Raw genomic sequence first — 22,081 nt, 5'->3', positions numbered from 1 at the left:
TCAGTGAAGGATTATAAAACAAGTTCAGTCCTTTTACTTTGAATGTCTTGGAGATCTGGTGAACATTCAAAATATTAGAGGATTACCAAATGAAACTTTTTTTTATAAACTAAGACCCCCCCCAAATCTATTTAAAAACAGCAATTCATTGTATATATTATCATTGGCTATCAGCTGTGGATTTTTTATTTCTTTTGAGCACTCTGAGTATGTAGCACACTTTATTGAGGTGCTCTGTCTGGCTCTGGCTTCCCATGAGTTTAGGAAACTCATGAGAGCGTATCTTCAATTTTCAGTCTCCTTTCCTTTGAAAGAAAAACTCTTTATCTATTTAGAAGATGTGAAGAGTTCCTTGGCCTGGATAAGTTAGATCATGTAGCTGTCTTGAAATATTTGGGTAATGAATATTTATGGTGCATAGACTTAAGTTAATAGTTGTGATGGTGAATGCAAGTTACAGAACTAAAGCTTTCTTTATAGGTTGCAGATTTGGATGATGAATTTGCTGACTTGGTTTTAGGAGAATTTAGTGAGAATTTTGATTTGCTACCGGCTGAAAAGGTAAATTTTATTATTCATTTACTTTGACCGAGTTTTACTAATTGGATGTGGTTTGATTACTCTGTTGTAGGTGGGTTTTTTTTTTTCCAACTTTGCATATCATTAGAAAATGTGGACTTAAAAATTAGGAGAACACTGTTAAAAATTAGAAGACATTGTTCATTTACTGTAGCCTTTTCCCTTCATTATGATCATTTCACTAAGTAGTATTAGGGAAATCACAGATAGAATTTTTTTTTTTTTTTTGATCTACTGGTCTTTCGGACTACTATAATGGTCATTTTTCTCAGAACATTTTTTCTGAATCTGTTTTAATTGTTAGTGGAAACTTATTCCAGGCCTTCCCTTTTTTTTGGTTTTCTTTTGAAATATATTAAACCAGAGAATAGGCCAGTAAAATACTGGTAGTATTTATTTGAATTATGACAGATTTATTCAAGTTTTTTATTTTTTCTGCCAGGAACCTTCCCCCCATGAAAAGTGTTTTTAAGTGGTAATGTTTTAAGTGGGCTCCAAGATGAGCCCAGCAAATTCACTTAGTTATTTTTCATGAAAAGAAGTAAAGAAAAACACAAGATCTGTAGATTAATTTTGAGCCATTTGAAGTTAGAGGTGGAAAAAATTATTTCTTTTCTATTGAATGAAGTGCTATAAGTTTGAATTTTTTTCTTGTTTAGTATTCAAATGCTTAAATGCGATGTTTATTGTGCCCTATAGTCACATAACACGATTTCTGTTTTCAAAGAGCTTACAATCTAAAATTAAATTGACCCACCGTTTCTCTTATCAGTAGCTTGCAAGCACACCTAAGCTCTTCTTGGTTTTTGAGGTTTTTTTAAAAATTGTTTCTACTTTGATACCTCATTTTCCTTTGTATTTTATTTAATGTGGATTTAATTTATTTGAAGAAGTTGTAACTCATTTATATTTCTAATTTCTAACCAGTTCCTCTAGTAGACTATCAAGGTTAAATCACAAGTATGTTAATTCACTTATTCAAGAAATATTTGTATACATCTACTTTATTTTAAGCACTTTTCCAGTTTCTCATGATTTACAGTATCTTTACGGGACTTACTATAATGCTTATATAGATTTTACATTCTAGTGAATGGGGAGACAGATAATAAACTAATAAATATATATCTAATATACCAGGTAGTGATTAATGTTATTTACAATGAAAAATAAAGCAGAATAAGGCCATAAAGAATGATGGAAGTGTGCTGAGGAGTGATATTTTACATGATTGGTTAGGGAAGGCATCTAATTCTGGGATATTTTGGTCAAGACCAGAATACTACACATAGAACATTTATACCTCTGCTTTACAGCTACAAACTGCAGTACACAGAGTAACACTGGCTCAGACAGCAGTGCCTGTGCTTTGTGGAAGTGCCCTGAAAAACAAAGGGGTCCAGCCCTTGTTAGATGCTATTACTATGTACTTGCCTTCACCTGAAGAACGCAACTATGAATTTCTGTAAGTATGCAAGTGCATAGATTAAAATCGTATAGCCTTGAAAAGACAGGTAGACAGATAGGTCTTGTTTCACAGAGAGTAGTTGAATCACAATTTTTGAATAACATTGGTGAAGAATATTATTCTAAATAATATAATATAGAGCCATAGTAATTTTTCCTTGAAAGGGATATTTGTCATCATCTCTTGTAACCTGCTGTGTTTACAAATGGAGCTAAATAAGAATTTATGGCTTTTTTGCTGTGTAAAAGTATAAGTGTTGACCCTGCCATCTTAGTTTAAAAAAAAAAAAAAAGTAGTATACTGGGGATATTTGATAGATATTCTATAGATACATTTATATTTATTCTGGATTTCAAGATTTTTCATAATATTTTTTGACTGTAAGGAAAGGTCTGTTGTTTTATTCCTTGTCCCTAACAGCTTCGCCCTTCGTAATAAGTCCTCTAAAATCTGAGTGAGTTTTGTGCCAAATGGCAGACAGAGGTGGACTTTGATCCTATTAACTAGGACCTGAGTCACTTTTCATCTCTCTCAACTGGAGAGGCATTATGGTGATGTGATGATGAGCACGGACTGTGTACTGCCTGCATTTAAATCTCAGGTCTTCCAAGTTGCTTTAACCTCGCATCTATAAGATGCAGAGAATAGGACTTATCTCATAGGATTGTTACAAGAATCAAATGAGCTAATATTTATAAAGCACATAAAACAGTGCCTAGTATATGATCAACCCTCTATATAAGGATTTGTTAAATAAAATTAAAATTTGGAGGGAACAGGAATAAGATTAGAGAAGTTCAATAATAGAAGTGTCTAACCTACTTTGAATCATGGACTCCTTTGAAACTAATGAAAATATGGAGAAATATTTCCACATTTCCTCAGAAAAATGTACCTATGTGCAAAGTTTGGCAATTTGAGAGGGATTCAAACTTTCTGAAACCTAGTAATGAACCCCAATTTAAGGACATCATTCTGTAAGTGTTCGCTGTGTAAACAAGTTCAAGTTTATGGTGTAGATTTATATGGCTATGCAGCTGAAGAAAAGTGGGAGGAGAGAGTGAAAGCAGTAATTGGAAAGTACCTATTTGTTTACCCTGTATGGGGTTTTAAGAAGTGGTGTGATGTTCCTAGGTATATTTTTTGAGGAGGGAAATCTAGGCAAGAATTATTTGCTAATAGAGGTAATATTTGGAAGAGAATCCATTGCTTTTAGTTTTGAGGAATTAATGGTAAGATGTCCAATGAATAATTTAGTCCGGTGGAGGAAGAGAGGTACATAATACATTATTTAATTGGCCTTGGTAGCTAAACTAGAAGATATGAGGAATCTTTGGAGGACATCAAGGTTAGGTTTATGCAGTGATTCTGATCTGATCTGATCTGTATAGATATATAGGAAGTGTATTTTAAAGTGGCTTTTCTGGAACTTCTCCTTAATTTTATAGGCAGTGGTATAAGGGTGACTTATGTGCCCTGGCATTTAAAGTTCTCCATGACAAGCAGCGAGGCCCACTGGTTTTTATGCGCATTTACTCAGGCATGATAAAACCCCAATTGGCCATCCATAATATTAATGGAAACTGCACGTAAGTAGAAGCCTAGGTTATTTTCTAAAACTTCACTCATTTCTTTAAATATACTTATACTAATATAAATCATGGTTTTACAGGGAGAGAATAAGTCGTTTGCTTTTGCCATTTGCTGACCAGCATGTAGAAATCCCTTCACTGACTGCTGGTAACATTGCTTTGACTGTTGGGCTTAAACACGTAAGTGACCAAATCGTTTCTCTAGGAAATAACAGTTTAAATGTTTAACTAAAAGTAGGTATTTTGTAATAGCAAAAACCCATAGACAATCCAAAAGCTATCAGTAGTGGAATAATGAATATTGTAGTATATTCATCAACATGGTTGAATCTCAAACATTTAATAGAAAGAAAAGTAAATTACAGAAGACTATGAACAGTATGGATTGTATTCATATAAAGTTCAAATCCAAGTAAAATAAATACACTATGGATATATACTTATGTTTTAAGTTTATGTAAAATAATGTTATTTTCATTGTTTTTTTTTCCCATCTTGATTATTGCCGACAATTAAATCTAACTTTATAACTGATCAGGTTAAAAAGTGAAGATATTTTGCCAATGAAGGCTCTGTAAGGGCAAGGATTTTTGTCTCTTTTGTTCTTTTGTCTCTTTTGTTCAAAGATAAATTTGTTTTACCAAATGAGTTTTAAATGTATTTTTTGTGTGTATGAATGTTTTATTGTTAGAATTTATTACAGCAATATTTTGGACAGAATTCTTCTACAACTTAAATTAGCTTTACCAATGCAGAGTTATAATGAGCTTAATGAATTTGTCTCTCTTTTAAGTTATGATGAAGAGGAAGTGCTACCTTAAAATTTTTCATTGGTTTTCGTGGTCCTTGGTGGAAGCTGAGTGCTTGCCAATAGCCTGTTTTGTCCCAAGGCATCTTCTTTGCTTGCAGACTGCCACTGGTGACACCATTGTCTCATCCAAGTCCAGCGCATTAGCTGCATGTCGTCGAGCGGAAAGGGAGGGAGAAAAGAAGCATAGACAAAACAGTGAAGCAGAGAGGCTTTTGTTGGCTGGGGTGGAGATTCCAGAACCTGTTTTCTTCTGTACCATAGAACCTCCATCCATGGCTAAGCAGCCAGGTACAAATAATCTTGGTGCATCAATTAATTAGTGTTCTGATAATTTAGATAAAATAGTTACATTTTAACCTCAAAAGGTTTCTTATGTCACTGAGTTCAATTTTATGAGCATTTATTGGTAAGTATTTCTTATGATTGGTCTAGTTTTTTAATTCATTTTTATTTTTACAAACTCTTTTCATTTTTTTTCTTTCAGCTTTGCCATTTTTCTCTTACCATATTCTTCCTTATTCTTGTTCTTGTGGTGCTATCAATGGGATTCTAAGTAATTGACCTCAGGACTGCCCTTCCAGTATATTAGATTAGATGGTAACCAATTCATAACCGATTCAGTTTCCCATCACTATTTATAAAAATCAACTTTTCCTTGTTTTCTGGCTTAACTTTTAGAACTTAGTGAAGATATTTATATACTAATGTCATTTGTTTAATGTCATTTGACCTTTTTGAGTGATAAATGGTTTGTTCTTTAGCATATTGGCTCAGAATACTTCAGTGGCTTCTCATTACTTATAGCAGAAACCCAAACTCCTTAGTAGAGTATATAGTAAAGCTCATGATTCCAGCTGTAACATTTCTTGTTAGATTTGGTTACATAGAGCATAAAACCCCCAAATAGCAGTTGCTTTAATGACAAAAGTTCACTTCTTTCTCTTGTGAAATATGCCTTGAATTGGTAGCCCAAGGGTTCAAGGATGACTCCACACGTCATCAGGCACCCAAGCTCCAGTCTTTCCATCCCGCTTCTTAAAATTTCCTTATAGCTACATTTAACGAAAGTTAAAATGGCAAAATTAATTTAGTAATATATTTTACTTAACTCAGTATATCAAAATATTATCATTTCAACATAATCAATATAAAAATTATTAAGATACTTTACTTTCTTTTTTTTTTTTTTCCATGTGAAGTCTTTGAAACCTGGTATGAATTTTACACTTACAGCTAACGTTAATTCAGACTAGTAATATCTTGTACAGATGGGCTGTGGCTACCATTTGGACAGTGCAGGTCTAAAGAGGGAGCATGTGCATATCAGTTAATTAATTGTATTAAAGTATCCCTTTACTTTAGGTGGCATATTTAATGCAAATAACATACAGTTGACCCTTGAACAAGAGGAGGGTTGGGGCCCCAGCCCCCCACACAGTTGAAAAGCCCAGTATAACTTACAGTCAGCCCTCCGTCTGCTTGGGTCCTCCAATTCTGCATCCGCGTATAAGCAGACCCACATCAGACCCATGTTGTGCAAGGGTCAGCTGTATTCTTACTTCCTCTTTGGTGTGATAATTCATCATAGAGTGATCACATTAGTATCTCTTTATTCATGATGTAATTTAGCTTCCTTTTGCCAGTTTCTTATTATTGTATGTGTTTCTAAAGTCTTTTTTGCTTTTTTTGTCAGTTCCTTAACCTTTGCAGAACATAATCAGATGATGTTACTGTCCCATTTAAACCCTTCAGTGGCTTCCCAGTGCAAATCCAGACTCTTCACCATGGCCTTCAATACCTTACATGGTGTGCTCCCTGTCACACATCTCCCTCCTCATCTGATGCTACTCTTCCTTTTGTCCACCAATATCCAACTACGCTAGCCTTCTTGTTTCTCCAATAGAAGCCATTCCTTGCACAGCCATTTCCTCTATCTGGAATTCTTTTTCTTCAGGATTTTACTTGCGATGTCATTCTTTTTGGTTTGTGCCTTTATCTAAATCATCCTGGACAGGTCTTCCCAGGTCACTCAATCTCAAGTAACCTCCCATCACTATCTCATCACCTTGTTTTATTCTCTACAGAACATTTCTGGCTGTTTGAAATTTTCTTTTTCAAAATTTGCTTGTTCGTCTATTTTCCTACTAGAATGTATAGTACCTTATCTAAAAAAATGAAACATAAAGATAACAGTTATTGTTTATCCTCTAGATTTGGATCATGCATTGAAATGCCTTCAGCGTGAAGATCCCAGTTTGAAAGTGAAGCTAGATCCTGACTCTGGACAAGTACGCATATTATTATTTAATCCCCAGAATCTTTCAATAAAAACATTTGTGTGTGTGAGAGAGAGTGGTTAAGTGCATATATCCAAAACATTGATTGGTCTCTACCCCTGAAAGAAAAAGTCTTCTTTTTTGGTTCTCTCATAATATAAATTGCTGATTATATTTTGACTGTCAAGCTAAATTCTGCTTCCTCAGTATGATTATACCTTACTTATATAAACTACTTTCCAACATTTCTACCTTCCAGAAGACAGCCTTTTGTGAAATTTTGAAATAAGGTTCAGCCCCAAGACAAAACCTTGAGCCTCTTATGCTAAAACTTAGAGAAGCAGCTTTCTAAAGGGAAGATTCAAAGGTATACTTTTAAAGATGATAACACACCTAAAATGGGTGAGAAGTGCTAGATTACAGCCTAACAATGTGGGAGGAAATAGAGCCCTAAAGTTGGTACAGGACTGTGCTGTATGTTATATAGTACAGTAGAAGAACACATATTCATTCTGCATCTTCTTTTTAGGGAGGCAGGGTAGAGTTTATATAAAATTCTAGAAAAATTTCCTTAAAAAAATTATAAATTTGCCTTTAAAAAGGATAAATTGATTTAGTTAATCTGAAAAATATGGAGTACTTTATTTTCCCAAATGCCAGCTAAATGAGGTAGCAATTTAGTTTAATTGATTCTGAAGGCTACAACAGCAATTAAAACAGAAACTTTTTATTTAAAAAATGCCAGTACATATATTTTTTTAAATAGCAAATAACATTCAAGTGTACAAAGTAAAGAATTATAGTCTCCCTTTCAGTCTCTCTATCCTATTACTACATAGGTAATCACTGTGAAAACTTGGTGAATAGCCTTTCACACTTTTCCAAACATCCATTTTTCTGCTGTGCAATGTTATAGAACACAGTATTTATGTTTCCAAATATATATGTACAGGTATATAAGAAGTCATTCTATTTGTATTACTCTACAACTTACTTTTTTCCGAATAATTACTTCTTTAACTTTATATTAAAGTATAGCAGTCATATACCAAATAGTTTTTTGTTGTTGTTCCTTACAATTACAGTTTTATTATAGTGAGAGGAAACAAATCAGAACCAGCCAAAGGAAGAGACACCTAGGGCAAAGTCTGGGAGGGTTCTAAATGCAAGGCTTTTCTTCATCCTCCTGGCATAGAGTATTGTCAGTCAGGGAAGCTCACCCATGCCTTCCGTGCCCAGAGTTTTTATTAGCGCATAATCACATACTGTCTATGTAGTTGACATTTAATCTCTAGTGCCTCCTGTAGGTTTGGGCTACTACCTTTACTCTCTAGGTTGTAAATGGGTACAGCTATTCCAAAGCTGCATCATAAATCACATTGTTAGACTATCTGGTGGACAAAGGCCCCAGACAAGCAAAGACACTTCTACCAGGCAGCATCTTGGCCTAGAGATAACTTCCTAGTAGCTGAAGGCAAGGGCCAGGTCTCTCTTTAGGGTAAAGTTAATGCCTCACTACACAGATGGTATATGAATAAAATGGGGCAAATGTGGATTCCTTGCACTATATTCTCTCATACACAAAGATCTTCTTCAGGAAAAACCATTGTTGCTTTCTAAAAACAAAAACATGTTTTGATTGGTTTTGATGCAAATTTGGCTGACAAGGACCCAAAATAACATTGGTTCAAAGAAGATAAAAGTCAATTTCTCTGTCACGTAAAGTTCCAAGCTACTTTGGAAGTTTCAACTGCCCACAAAACTGTAAGGTGCTCAGGATGGTTGGGAAATAGCCATGTGGTTGGGAGTGTTTGGGGGAGGGCTTATTCCCCCCATTCACAAGATGTTGCCCTCATTCACATTTCAAGACAGTTGTCTATATCTTCATTAAGAGAAGGGCTTTATTTACCCTTAAAGACATAACCCAGAAGTTACCAACATCATTTATGCTTATATTTCACTGGCTAGAACTTACCTTTGTGGTTGGGAAGTATAGTTCGAGTTAGATGCCACTTACCCAGCTGATAATTCAACTATCAAAGAATAAGAGATTGGCCTAGTGATTCACTTTTAATTGATTTTTTATTTCAATCAGAAAAGTTAAAAGCAGTGTTTTGATGTAGGATCCAAAAAAAATTACAGAAATTCATTTTGTGAGTAATGAAAAAATATATTGATATACCTTTATTAGCATTTTGTGATAAACTTAATTTTTTCCTTGATCTTTGTTTTCTTCCTCTTTTAACCAGACTATCCTTTGTGGCATGGGGGAGTTACATATTGAGATAATTCATGACCGAATCAAGAGGGAATATGGACTGGAAACCTATCTAGGGCCCCTCCAGGTGGCATACCGAGAGACCATCCTAAATTCAGTTCGTGCCACAGGTAAAAAATACAACATTTAGAATTCACAACATTTAGAATTCGCTGGTTCTGTTGCTCTCTTTTTCTCCAGGACCTGTTTTCTGAATCTCTTAGTTCAGTTGCATAAGGCAGGGTTCATAGTCACTAGTGTCTTCCATCAGTGGGGACAGGTTTTATGTGTGTGTTTTCTTGTTCTTTAGCATTTGTTTGTTTTAGACACAGCTCTATTTCATTACAACTCATTTATTACGTATATTGGCTGAGCCACTCACCAAGCAAGTGTGCAGTGGGATCGGCCATTGAAGTAGACAGCTCATCCCAGTCCTCACTACCAGCAGGAGTATAACAGTTTGAACTTGGTGTGTCAATTTTACTCTATAAAGTGAGTGGAAATGGGAGGTGGGGAAGGTAGAATTAGATGAAGGTAGTCAAAGGGTACAAACTTCCAGTTATAAGATAAATAAGTACTAGTGATATGATATATGACATGATAAAGATAATTAATACTGCTGTACGTTATAAATGGAAGTTAAGAGAGTAAATCCTAAGAGTTCTCATCACAAGGAAAAAATTTTTTTTCTATTTCTTTAACGTTGTGCCTATATGAGATGATGGATGTTCACTAAACTTTCTGTGGTGATCATTTCGTGATCTACGTAACTTAAATCATGTTGTACACCTTAAACTCCTGCAGTGCTGTATGTCAATTATATCTCAATAAAATAAGACATAAAACTTTAAAATTTAAAAAGAAAAAAACAAACAAAAATAGAGTGGAAAATAATTTCCACTATTTAGTAAGTATGGTAATCCTGTGCTGATGGTATTCTTAAGAAAGTGCACTTTTTATATTTCTGTCCCAAAATGTAAGAATTCATGATTTTTCTACATATGATAATTTCAATTTGGTTCCCTTAAACAAAAGATCATGACAATCATTCCTATCGCCCCTGAAGGAGGAAACATGGGCAGGTTTGTGAAAAAATATAGAAAAGATATGTTTAGGATAACTAGGAACTTTTAAGCAACTCAGCAATTTCTAAAAAGGCCAGGTGGTTATTTTTCATTGAAACTTGAGAAATTAAACAAGCAGGATATAGGGGCAAATGACATGATGATTTCTCTTTCTGGACTTTATATCTGGAAAAACCAAAAATTCTGGGAAAATATAAATAACATCTTTTAAATTAATGTCTGAGATGGTTAGAATGTAATGGAAATTTCCAGAGGCCAAAAAGGAAACCGGAGCAGGAATCTTGGAAAATAAGCCAGCACCTAAGCCACTAGCTATCTTGGAGAAATCTGTGGTCATGTCTAACCTAGAACTTGAGGGCCACATCCTCATGGAAGTAATGAGGAAAATCTTCTCCATAAAAGAAGAGGACAAGGAAACTTGTCTGACTGACTGTGGGGCAAAGGGGCAAAATTTCTGAGAATTTGTAACTGTAGGCTTCTGATAGCATTTTCAGCCTAAATTCATAGAACCAATGTGACCTGAAAAACTCCAGAGAAGAATTTAGTGTAAAGTGCTCATGGATTGGTAATATACCAAAGAACCTGGAGAAAACAAATGTAGGGCCTCTTTAGATAAATGTATCCTCAATCCAGGCCTCAAAGAAAATCCCACAAAGGAATATGAACTCACAATTAAAAAAATTTTTTTTAAATAAATTTACCTATTTATTTATTTATTTTTGGCTCTGTTGGGTCTTCGTTGCTGCGCGTGGGCTTTCTCTAGTTGCGACAAGTGGGGGCTACTCTTCGTTGCGGTGCACGGGCTTCTCATTGCTATGGCTTCTCTTTGTTGCAGAGCACGGGCTCTAGGTGCATGAGCTTCAGTAGTTGTGGCACACGGGCTCAGTAGTTGTGGCTTGAGGGCTCAGTAGTTGTGGTGCACGGGCTTAGTTGCTCCGCGGCATGTGGGATCTTCCCTGACCAGGGGCTCGAACCTGTGTCCCCTGCATTGGCAAGCGGATTCTTAACCACTGTGCCACCCGGGAAGCCCCCCTGCAAAAAAAATTTTTTTTTTAAATCATAAAACCTTGAGCAAAGGCACAATGAGCAAAAAAGGCAGCAGAAACAATAAACATCACAGGCAGACCAGCAAAGGCTTCTGATACTAGAATTATATGCCGAGTATAAAATAAGTATTATTTTTGAAGAAATAAGAAAGGGGATAGAAAGTATAAGTAAGAAATAGGAGACTATCAAAATAAGCAGGCAACAGAACATCATGTTATCTGAGAAAGAAAGGAAATGCTCAAAAAAATGATGGGGATGTGTCATAAGGACACAGGAACCAACCCAAAGAGGCTCCACTGGCTAAATCTGGGTTAATTTGAGCTCCAAAATAATTACGAACAATAATCATAGACCACTGAGAAAAAATTGGAATTCATGAGTCCATACTGATGATAGATCAAAAAGAAGAAGAGACTCTTCTTCCTTACACTGAAGTGCCAAATGCTGACTGTTAGATGTTGAGGAGGAGGGCTGGAATAAGAAATTGTCATCTTGTAATTATGATGAATGCTTAATATTGAGTACATTGTTGAGCAGCATATTTGCATGGTCTTCGAGTGTCTCACTCTAGATTGCTTATTAGTTACAAGGTGAAAACTAGTAACCAGATGCTGCAGCAATCAGACCACACCCTGACTGGACAGTCAGATCACTAATGATCACGTCACTGATGAGGAGCAGATTACATTTGTGTACATCTAGAAAATCATAAAAAGGTACAGACATTAAAGAAGACCTAAGTTAAATGGAAAACCATACTATTCATAGATAAGACTAAATATCATGAAGATACCAGTTCTACCCAAAGAAGTGTATCAGACGTTAATACTTATTATAAAGCCATAGTCATTATGACACAAATCAAGCTAAGAATAGACAAATATACCAGTGGAACAAACCAGAAAGCCTAGAAACAGACTCATATCTATGTGGAAATTGGATTTACATCAGTGATATTGCAGCTCAGTGAGAAAGGGTGGACTGATATTCAATAAAGGGGCCTGGGATAATTATTCATATGGAAAAAGATTTAGATTCCTACCTCATACTGTATACAAAAGTCAATTCTAGGTGAATTTAAAAGCCTAAATATGAAAGAAGAGTTGGAAATCTCCCTTAGAGCACAAAAGAATAAAGAGAATAAATGCTAATATATGCAAAAAAGAAAAAAAAGAAAAACCCCAAAACTTTATGAAAGGGAAGCCTTCGAATTTTTGGAAGACAATATAGGAGAATTGTTTTACTAACCAGATAAGGTTGAAACTATGAACTAAAAAATTACTAAAGATATTATTGAAATTAAGAATTTATTCGAATACACTATAAAGAAAGCAAAAAGACAAGCCAAAAGCTGAGAGAAGATATCTGCCTCATATAAAACTGACAGATTAGTATCCAGAATATATAAAGAACTTCAAAAGATCATTAAAAACATGACAACCAACCAAGTAGAAAAGTGAGCAAAAAAGATTGAACAGACATTTCACAAAAGAGGATACCCCAAAGGCCCGTGAACATATTAAAAGATTCTCAATCTCAGTAATGATTAGGATCATGCAAGTTAAAAGGACAAGATGTCATTTTATGCCAACAAAATTGGCACAAATGCAAATCTGACAATGCCAAGTGTTGGTGAGATGTTGAGCAATGGAAAGTTTTACAAAAACTTCTGGTGGGAGTGTAAATTATATAACCACTATGAAAACAGTGTGGCAACTTTCTTATGAAGTTGAGTATGTGCAGACCTTACTACTCAGCAGTTCCACTAGTAGGTATATGCCCTAGAGAAAATCTTACACATGTACATTGAGAGACAGATACAAGAACCTTCATAATAGCATTGTAATAAAACAAAACTTTAGGTGAAAAAAATCCAAATATTTATGGACATAGTGGATAAATTGTACTCTGTTCCTATAATAGAATACTATATAACAGTGAAAAAGAATGTACTACATCACCAGGTGTCAGCCCAGATGACCCACAGATGTGAAGCAGAAAAAAGCAAATTGCTGAATACATGCAGTATAATAACATATTCAAAACAAAGCAGAAGTAAACTATATTGTTTAGGGATACCTGCATCTGTGATACAACTCTAAAAGAAAACCATATGAATGTTTAAATACAACACCATGATAGTGGTTGTTTCTTCAGAAGGCTTCTAGGTTACTGGTAATGTTCTGTTTCTTTAGTAGTATTAGGTTTCATGAATGTTCATTTTGTTTTTAGGTTATGCATGTATTTTTAAGTATAAAATATTTCATAATATAAAAGTTTTATATTTCATAATATAAAAGGAATTATGAAGAGGAATTATAGAGCATAATTAGTTCTTAGTTTTGAATTTGGGCCATGAGTCACCATGTTCCATGGTCACTCACATAAATACAGCATAGTTTTGTCTTAGTAAAATCTTGGAGATTGGTGATGTTGCCGAAAGCTCAACTCCTCTGTATACTGGTGCCAAATCAAATCTCAGAGACAGAGTTTTGGGTGAAGTAGAAAAGGATAGCCTTATTACTTTGCCAGGCAAAGGGGGACACAGCAGGCTCCTGCCTCGAAAAACTATGTGTCCCAACCTGGGAGGATTTGATGAGGGTTTTATAACAGTGGTTCAAAGGTGGGGTCTCTGGCAACATCATGGTGTACACAAGGCTTGCACTCCCTTCATCTCGTTTTCAGGTGGTCTCCTAATCTTGAGGAGCTTCTCTGGTCCCTTTAATCTTGCCTCAAGTGGTTTCTTGGCTGCTTCCTCCCTTGATTAGCAACTGTTCGAATCTGCCCTTTGGAACTAAGGGAAGGTCATAGAGGCTGGAGTCTTGCCTTCAAGAAATGGGGGACAAAAGGGCCTCCATGCCTTGGAGCCCCACAGGGCCTCACTCGGTTTCACTGACAGCTATTGGTTGTTAGCTAATGCGGGAGTCTATTTTCATTTTTACAAATAGATCACTAGTTTTTGGGGAAGAATCGTAAACATTAAATGTTGGGTTGGCCAAAAAGTTCATTCGGGGGACTTCCCTGTGGTGGAAGTGGATAAGACTCTGCACTCCCAATGCAGGGGACCCAGGTTTGATCCCTGGTCAGGGAGCTAGATCCAACGTGCGTGCCACAACTAAGAGTTTGCATGCCACAACTAAGGAGCCTGCCTGCCACAAGTAAGACCCAGTGCAACCAAATAAATAAATATTAAAAAAAAAAAAAAAAGTTTGTTGGGTTTTTCCGTACCAGCTTATGGAAAAACCCAAACAAACTTTTTGGCCAAACCCAATACATAAAATATTGCTGGAAGAGTGTATGAAATTTAAGTTTGTTGGTTGGCAGGGTAAAGCCTTTTAATTTTCATTAGATAACCGTTTATACTCTGTTTTACTTTTAAATAAAAATTTTGTGTTTAGAAGAATATCAGCCACATAAGAAATGTTTAAAAGTGTAATCTGCATAACAAAATTTGTGTGATCAGCTGCCTCAACACACCCTAACACTGAAGCAATTTTTTTTTTTTTTTTTAATTTTTTGGCTGCGCTAGGTCTTCGTTGCTGCATGCGGGCTTTCTCTAGTTGTGGCAAGCAGGGGCTACTCTTTGTTGTGGTGCACAGGCTTCTCATTGCGGTGGCTTCTCTTGTTGCAGAGCATGGGCTCTAGGTGCGCAGGCTTCAGTAGTTGCAGCACGTGGGCTCAGTAGTTGAGGCACGTGGGCCCTAGAATGCGAGAGCTTCAGTAGTTGTGGAGCATGGACTCAGTAGTTATGGTTCACGGGCTCTAGAGCTCAGGCTCAGTAGTTGTGGCGCACAGGCTTAGTGCTCCACAGCATGTGGGATCTTCCCAGACTATGGATTGAACCCGTGTCCCCTGTATTGGCAGGCGGATTCTTTTTTTTTTTTAACATCTTTATTGGAGTATAATTGCTTTACAATGGCGTGTTAGTTTCTGCTTTAAAACAAAGTGAATCAGCTATATGTATACATGTATCCCCATATCTCCTCCCTCTTGCATCTCCCTCCCACTCTCCCTATCCCACCCCTCTAGGTGGTCACAAAGCACCGAGCTGATCTCCCTGTGCCATGCGGCTGCTTCCTACTAGCTATCTATTTTACATTTGGTAGTGTATATATGTCTGTGCCACTCTCTCCCTTTGTCACACCTTACCCTTCCCCCTCCCTGTGTCCTCAAGTCCATTCTCTATGTCTGTGTCTTTATTCCTCTCCTGCCCCTAGGTTCTTCAGAACCTTTTTTTTTTTTTAGATTCCATAGATATGTGTTAGCATACGGTATTTGTTTTTCTCTTTCTGACTTACTTCACTCTGTATGACAGTCTCTAGGTCCATCCACCTCACTACAAATAACTCAATTTCATTTCTTTTTATGGCTGAGTAATATTCCATTGTGTATATATGTGGATTCTTAACCACGGCGCCACCAGGGAAGTCCTAAAGCAATATTAATAGGTGATTCAGAGCAGGTTTTTAATGTTGGTAAACACAGAAGCAGATGCTTTCTTTCTTTTTTAATTAATTAATTTATTTTTTGCTGCGTCTGGTCTTAGTTGCGGCACGCCGGGATATTTCGTTGTGGCATGCGGGCTCCAGAGTGTGTGGGCTCTGTAGTTGCAGCACATGGATTTGGGTTTAGTTGCCCCACCGCATGTGGGATCTTAGTTCCCCAACCAAGGATCGAACACGCATCCTCTGCATTGGAAGGTGGATTCTTAACCACTGGACCACCAGGAAAGTCCCAGCAGATGCTTTCTTGGTAGAACTGTTTAGTCTGACATTTTTATACTGTATTTAGTGTCATTGTTGATATTTTCTTCCACTTTACCTTCCATGAGACCTTGAACTTGCTGATTATAATTTTGCCAGTTGTGGTACCTTGACATCTTTCTGGAACAAATCTCTGAGGTACTATATTCGATTTGTTTACAGATACCTTAGATAGAACTTTAGGAGACAGACGGCATCTTGTGACTGTAGAAGTGGAAGCAAAATCACTGGAAACATCATCTCTTCTGCCAGTCATCGAGTATGCAGCAAGTGTTGCCGAAGACCTTTCGCAGGCCTCACGAGAGGCCATTGAAAATGGCCTTCACAGTGCGTGCCTCCAAGGTAAGGTACTCCAATCAGAGTACGCATTAGTATCACACTCAACGATTTAATCCCTCCTAATATTAGAAATTGTTTCATTCTTCTCTTCTAACTTTGGTGGTGTTTTCTCCCTATCTTTTCCCATCACACATATGTCATACCTTTATAGTTGTCCCACAGCCTTGGATATTGTTTTGTTTTGTTTTCAGTCTTTTGTTCACTTGGCTTTTCAGTTTTGGAGGTTTCTACTGATATATTTTCTAACTCAGGCTCTTTCCTCAGCTGTGTCCCATCTAAGACCATCAGTGGGCTTCTTCCTTTCTGTTACAGTGTTTTTCATCTGAAGCATTTCTTTTTGGTTCTTTCTTAGGATTCTGCCTCTCTGCTGTCATGCCCATCTGTTCTTGCATGCCCTTTACTTTACCTATTAAGCCCTTAGCATATTAGTCATAGTTGTTTATATTCTCAGTCTGATCATTCAGCGTCCCTCCCACATCTGGTTCTGATGCTTGCTCTCTGTATTCAAATTCAAATTGTGCTTTTTGCCTTTCAATATGCCTTATAAGTTTTTCTTTTTTTTCCTTTTATTTATTTATTTTTATATAGCAGGTTCTTATTAGTTATCTATTTTATACATATCAGTGCATATATGTCAATCCCAATCTCCCAATTCATCCCATAATTTTTTCTTGATAGCCAGATGTGATGTACTGGGTAAGGGACTGCTATAAACCGGCCTTTAGTAATGTGGTGGCGAGGTAAAGGGGAGGGGAAGCATCTGTAATCCCAGGATTAGGTCTCAGTCTTCTAGTCAGCCTGTGCCTTTGGATTCTGAGCTGCACAAGTGTTTCTCAGTTTTTTTCACCCCCCTTAGGTGGGACAGGATGGCTAGAATAGACTGGAATTGGGTACTTCCCTCAAGTCAGTTAGTCTCTGATAATATCCCTGCAGGTTTTGCTCTAATTAACTAGTTTCCCCTGAGGGCAGGCCTTGTTAAGAATAGAGTGCCTAGGAGTATTTCAGAATGGATTCTTTTCCCCTCCCCCTGAATCTCTGATATTTACTGTGAGAACCTGCTTGAGCTCACAAAATTATGCCCCTCTCCACCCCCAAGACTGGGTCCCCCTGGAGTTTTTAACTCTGACTTGGCCACACCGAGCCTCAGGCAGTTCATCAATTACAGTTCAGGTGTGACTGCCTGCACTCACCTGTCTCTCCAGTCTTAGGGACAGTGGTTTGCCCTTTGCCCTCCCATCTCTTACCAATTCAATAAGAATTGTTGCTTTTTACTTATTATTTACAACAAAGTGATGACTTCAAAGCTCCTTACATGCAGAACTGGAAACTAGAAGTTCTCTGCCTATCTCTTTATACATTTCATTTACCCCCTCACTGTATACTGAGTCCTAATAAAATCTTTTCTCCCTTACCTAGGACCATTGCTTGGATTCCCAATTCAAGATGTAGCAATTACTTTACATTCATTGGTAATTCATCCCGGTACCTCCACAACTATGATTTCTGCCTGTGTCTCAAGATGCCTACAAAAGGTATAGAAGTGTCCTAATCCTTTTTGCTTTAAGGTGACTCTCCGGACAGTAGTGAACCACTAGTCCACAGACAGCTGTGTTCGCAGTGCCTGACCTTGTGTCTTTGTATCCTGAGCCTTATAGTCAAGAGCTTTGATCATGGAGAACCTTTGATTTCTTAATCACCAGGGTTTTATTCAAAAGAGGATCTAAGAAATTACTGTTTGACACAGATAGTTATTAAATATCCTCTGATTTTGGCAAAGAGGCAAGTTTTTTTAAGTGGTGTCTCTGCTTTCCCCATCCCAGATACACAGCCATAAGAGGCAAGCTTGGTAGATTTGAGTAAAAGACATCTCTGGGGTCAGTTTGGCCCAAAATGGATTATAATTTAAAGGACATTGAACGTCTAATATTGGTTCCAATGTTGGAGTTCATGTTTGTTCTAATAAGATTAATCAAGGATCATTGAAATCAGATAAGTCCTGTTGAATAACAGATCAAATAAGCATTTTTCCTTCTCAGAGCATAAAGCAGTCTGGTCTTCTGCGGTTACCCGGGGGTATGTCCCTGAGTGTCTTGCCCCAGTAATCTACCAGAGCTGGATTAACCCCCAGGGCCTTAGTGTGCCCAATGCTGATTCCACGCATTCTTCTCAGTATAGGAATACTATAGTTTTGTTGGTGACTGATTTTGCATTAAAACACTTGCTTTTATAATCATTTTCTAATGTTTTGGACTGTGGTTGAGACCTGATTTTCTGTAGTCTTATTTGAATCCATAATTATAAAGTTAAATACCCTAAGCCCCTGACTTAGGAAGGCTGAACTTTAATGGCTCTTTCATATAAGTTCAAATTCATACTTCTTAAAAAGTTTTTGATTAAAAAGAAAAAACACTACACTTTCAAAAATAAAATTATTTAAATATTGTTTGCCTAAGCATATGTTAGAAATATTACCTGTAAAGTGGTCATGATTAAATTGTTGAGAACATTTACCTTCCAGTAATTCTTAGTTTCTCCTGACATTGGTTTTAGTATTGAAATAATGGTAACCTGAAAGATGATATAATGTTTCTAAATTAACCCCAAGCCCCAGTATATGGGCCAGTCCTTCAAAATCTAATATGCCTTGGTTAGCCTTTTTATTAAGATCATAGTAGAGAAGAAGAATTAACTTTATGGGGCTTACACTTAATCTTTTGTTTTAATTCATTACCTTAAATACTACTAATGGAAGTACTCTGGCCCTTGTCAAACTTCATCTAGTGGGGACGCTCCTCCTCTCTGCTATGAGAAGTGAATGCCGCTTCATATGTTTATTGAGCCATTGGTGGTGTGCTTATAGTGCACTGGGCACTGAGAGGGGCACAAATAGGATGCATACGTTTTTCTTTACCTAAAGGAGCTTATGATTTAGAAGGGAAATAAATAGCCAAATAGCCAGAATATTAGATAGAATGGACTGAGATCCATAAAAGCTGAGACTTGGGGAATTGGGGCAGGGTTCTTGGAAAGAAGTTTATGTTGCCGAAACTCGGCCTCTTCACCGGTGCCGAACAGAAACGCGGAGACAGAGTTTTGGGTGAAGTAGAAAAGAGTAGCTTTTATTGCTTTGCCAGGCAAAGGGAGCCACAGAGGGCTAATGCCCTCAAGACTGTGTGACCCACCCTGGAGGGGTTATGAGGAGTTTTATAGTGTTCAAGGAGCAGGGCGTGATCAGCTCGTGGACAGTTCTGGGATTGGTTGGCATCAAGGTGAAGTTTCAAGCATCATCAATCAGCCTTCTGGTTTCAACCAGTCTAGGGTCTGTGTGCTTGTGGTCAGCAGTTTTCCTCTGGCAGGGGTCTGCTTCCTGTACAAACAACTTAGGAATGTGTGTCAGGCCTTTATACCTTTCAGGGAACTGGGAGTTCGGTGATTCTGCCATGTGGCAGCATTATAGTCTAAATTGTTACCAGTTCCCTAGCCCAGCAGCTGTTCTTTGTTTCTGCATCTTCACATTTCCCAATCTTTAACTATTGAGTCAGCATTTTATTTCAAAATACAACAGGGACTTGTACATTGTTTCATTAATTGTTGAGCTGTGATGTTTTGGAAGATTTGGGCACAGTGGGCAGCATTCCAGACAAGGGGAGATTAAAGAAGGCAGGGGAGTAGTGAAATTAGGGTTGGAAAAGTAAAATAGAGTCAGACTGTAGAGAAACCTTTAAAAACTACATCTAGAAGTTTGAGATTTGTTTTGAGAACAGTGGTGAACAATTTAAAGTTTTTGAAGAGAGCAGTGTAATCATTAGAATACAGAAGGGACTGGAGTAGGGAAAAGAGTCTAGGACAGGGAATGGACTAGGTCTGAACCAGGATACCAGCAACAGGAGTGGAAATCTTACAGCTTACTTGTGGAAAAAGGGAAATCAAAGATGCATGTCCTGGTGAACTGAAGAGTAGTGATGCCATCAGCAGAAAGAGGAAAGAGCAGACAGGAGTGTTTGGAAAAGAAAATGATGAGTTCCGTTTGGGGCATATTGGGTTGCTATAAGATATTTAGACACTATCGCAGAGCAGACCAGTGGAGTACAAGGCTGAAGCACTCAGACCGTGGCTTGGGTAAAGTTTAGAATTTTTGAGGAAGCTATGTAGAGGCTGTTCTTGATGCTCTGTAACTAGGCAATGTTGCCAAGGAAAAGGCTTTGAAAAGAAAAGAGGACTAAGGACAGACCCACAAGCACAGTACTTCCTGTTCAGTTACACAGAACTCAGTCCTTTCCTTAGTTGTAGCATTTTTTCTCTTTAATTTTTAACCTTTTCCCACTCCATTATGTTGTTCTAAAAGACATTGCGTGAAGTGGCACAAAGCTTTTGGTAAGAATTGCAGAAATACAGAGGATATATTTAGTTGTTTGCTGTTGACTGTCATTATTTTTTAGTAATGTTTTCATTCAAGGACTATTTTTCTATAGTTGAGTTGTTTCAGTTGATAGTGATTTCAAAGGCTTAATCTGTGAAAAACTGAGATTATGTTTTTACTATATATGCGTGCTATGTTTTTTGAAATTTCTGTGATAAGGAGAATATACTGCTGGCCATTTTTCATGATCGTGAAGGTAGGAGGCAGGGGTGGGGGGGAGGGAGGAGGTGGTGAGGTATCGGGGACAGAAGAGCATTACTTGACAATGTAGGCGAAGATACCGCCTGGTCCTGAGTGAGTGGTGGCAGGTGAGCAGAGAGAGATGATCAGCCATAGCCAAATAAAGGTGAGGGGTACATTCCAGAGCCCTAGCTCTTTTATCTGGTTTCTGCTGCTAAATCTAAGTTTATTGCATCCCACCTGACAACCAAACAGAGGCTTAGAATTTATAGGAAATTGTTTTGTTATTTTTTAACTCTGGCAGGCTGGAGAAGTAAGTTAGCTTTTAAAATCAAACCCATCAGTAGTTATGGTGCTCGCAAACGCCCTCCAAAATCTGTTTACCAATTTGCCTGATGGAGTGATGCTCTAAAGACAGCGTCTGACTAGGACCCCAGGTCTTTATGCCTCTGCTACTTCCCCGGTTTTCGTCCACTTCCTATCTGCCCTATGCTGTTTTAGCTTTTTATAGTTTCCATGCTCTTTCCTTTCCATGTGCTTGTTCTTCTTGGCCTTTGTTATCTGTTCAGAATTTTAGATTTCAGTCTGTTTCAAATAGAGAATGTGTTTCTACTAACTTACTGTGTTTTTAGCTCTCTCCTTTGTTTCCCTCCTTGATTGCCCTGACTTGTAGCATGGGCTATAACTACAGGTATCGAAAACAAGAGAAGAGGTTTAAATATGAAGAAATAAGTCTTTGAAGGGGGAAAACCGTTTTCTTTCCCTCTGTCTCTGGGCACATGTTCACAGGTACTCTACATGATGAGACTTTACCAAGCATCCCCTTGCAACACACCATACAGGAGGTCTCAGACTACTGTCATGCATGTACAAGCAAATATTGAAGTTTTGGACTTCTTATAAAGAGTGTTAAAGCAGGCTTATGTCTTTTTGCTAGAGGCTCTAGGCTAAGAGTATGGACAGTATTTAAGTTTTTATGAATCTTCCCTTCATAAAAGAAATTTGATCTGCAGTTTAAGGAAGAAGAGTTAATATTCTTTAATTTCTTTAGGCTCTGAAGAAAGCTGATAAGCAAATTTTGGAGCCCCTGATGAATCTTGAGGTTACAGTGACTAGAGATTACCTCAGTCCTGTCCTAGCAGATCTGGCACAAAGAAGAGGGAACATTCAGGAAATCCAGACTCGTCAGGACAACAAAGTTATTATTGGATTTGTTCCCTTAGCAGAAATTATGGTAGGTACTTTGTGACTAAATGTACTTTTT

The 22,081-nt window shown here is 37.3% G+C and overlaps 2 protein-coding genes and 1 long non-coding RNA gene across 13 annotated transcripts in view; 1 reads left to right on the top strand and 2 right to left on the bottom strand.

Annotated features, from left to right (window-relative positions):
* Positions 1 to 22,081, bottom strand: part of LOC309622626 — a 169,232-nt gene that overhangs the window by 85,033 nt on the left and 62,118 nt on the right. The gene's annotated exons all lie outside the window — the stretch shown is intronic.
* The window catches only part of GFM2 (GTP dependent ribosome recycling factor mitochondrial 2), a 53,572-nt gene that overhangs the window by 24,433 nt on the left and 7,058 nt on the right, over positions 1 to 22,081 (top strand). For 9 of the 11 annotated variants that reach the window (XM_082376537.1, XM_082376534.1, XM_082376530.1 and 6 more), the window contains 10 exons: positions 481 to 561; positions 1,896 to 2,044; positions 3,496 to 3,636; positions 3,720 to 3,819; positions 4,549 to 4,738; positions 6,662 to 6,738; positions 8,976 to 9,114; positions 16,041 to 16,220; positions 17,634 to 17,749; positions 21,869 to 22,051. In XM_082376537.1, coding sequence (XP_082232663.1) covers positions 481 to 561; positions 1,896 to 2,044; positions 3,496 to 3,636; positions 3,720 to 3,819; positions 4,549 to 4,738; positions 6,662 to 6,738; positions 8,976 to 9,114; positions 16,041 to 16,220; positions 17,634 to 17,749; positions 21,869 to 22,051 — 1,356 coding nt within the window. The remainder of the gene's footprint in view (positions 1 to 480; positions 562 to 1,895; positions 2,045 to 3,495; positions 3,637 to 3,719; positions 3,820 to 4,548; positions 4,739 to 6,661; positions 6,739 to 8,975; positions 9,115 to 16,040; positions 16,221 to 17,633; positions 17,750 to 21,868; positions 22,052 to 22,081) is intronic. The other 2 variants (XM_082376539.1, XM_082376538.1) reach the window with 1 other exon arrangement.
* Positions 17,776 to 22,081, bottom strand: part of HEXB (hexosaminidase subunit beta) — a 39,627-nt gene continuing 35,321 nt past the window's right edge. The window contains exon 14 of the mRNA XM_082377453.1: positions 17,776 to 19,584. Within this exon, the coding sequence (XP_082233579.1) occupies positions 19,509 to 19,584 (76 nt within the window). The 3' untranslated portion in view covers positions 17,776 to 19,508. The remainder of the gene's footprint in view (positions 19,585 to 22,081) is intronic.

The sequence above is a fragment of the Balaenoptera borealis genome, assembly GCF_965194805.1.
Source record: "Balaenoptera borealis genome assembly, chromosome: 2".
NCBI classification, from domain to species: domain Eukaryota; kingdom Metazoa; phylum Chordata; class Mammalia; order Artiodactyla; family Balaenopteridae; genus Balaenoptera; species Balaenoptera borealis.
Note: the sequence above shows the minus strand (reverse complement) of the source record. Positions and strands in the feature narration are given on the sequence as shown.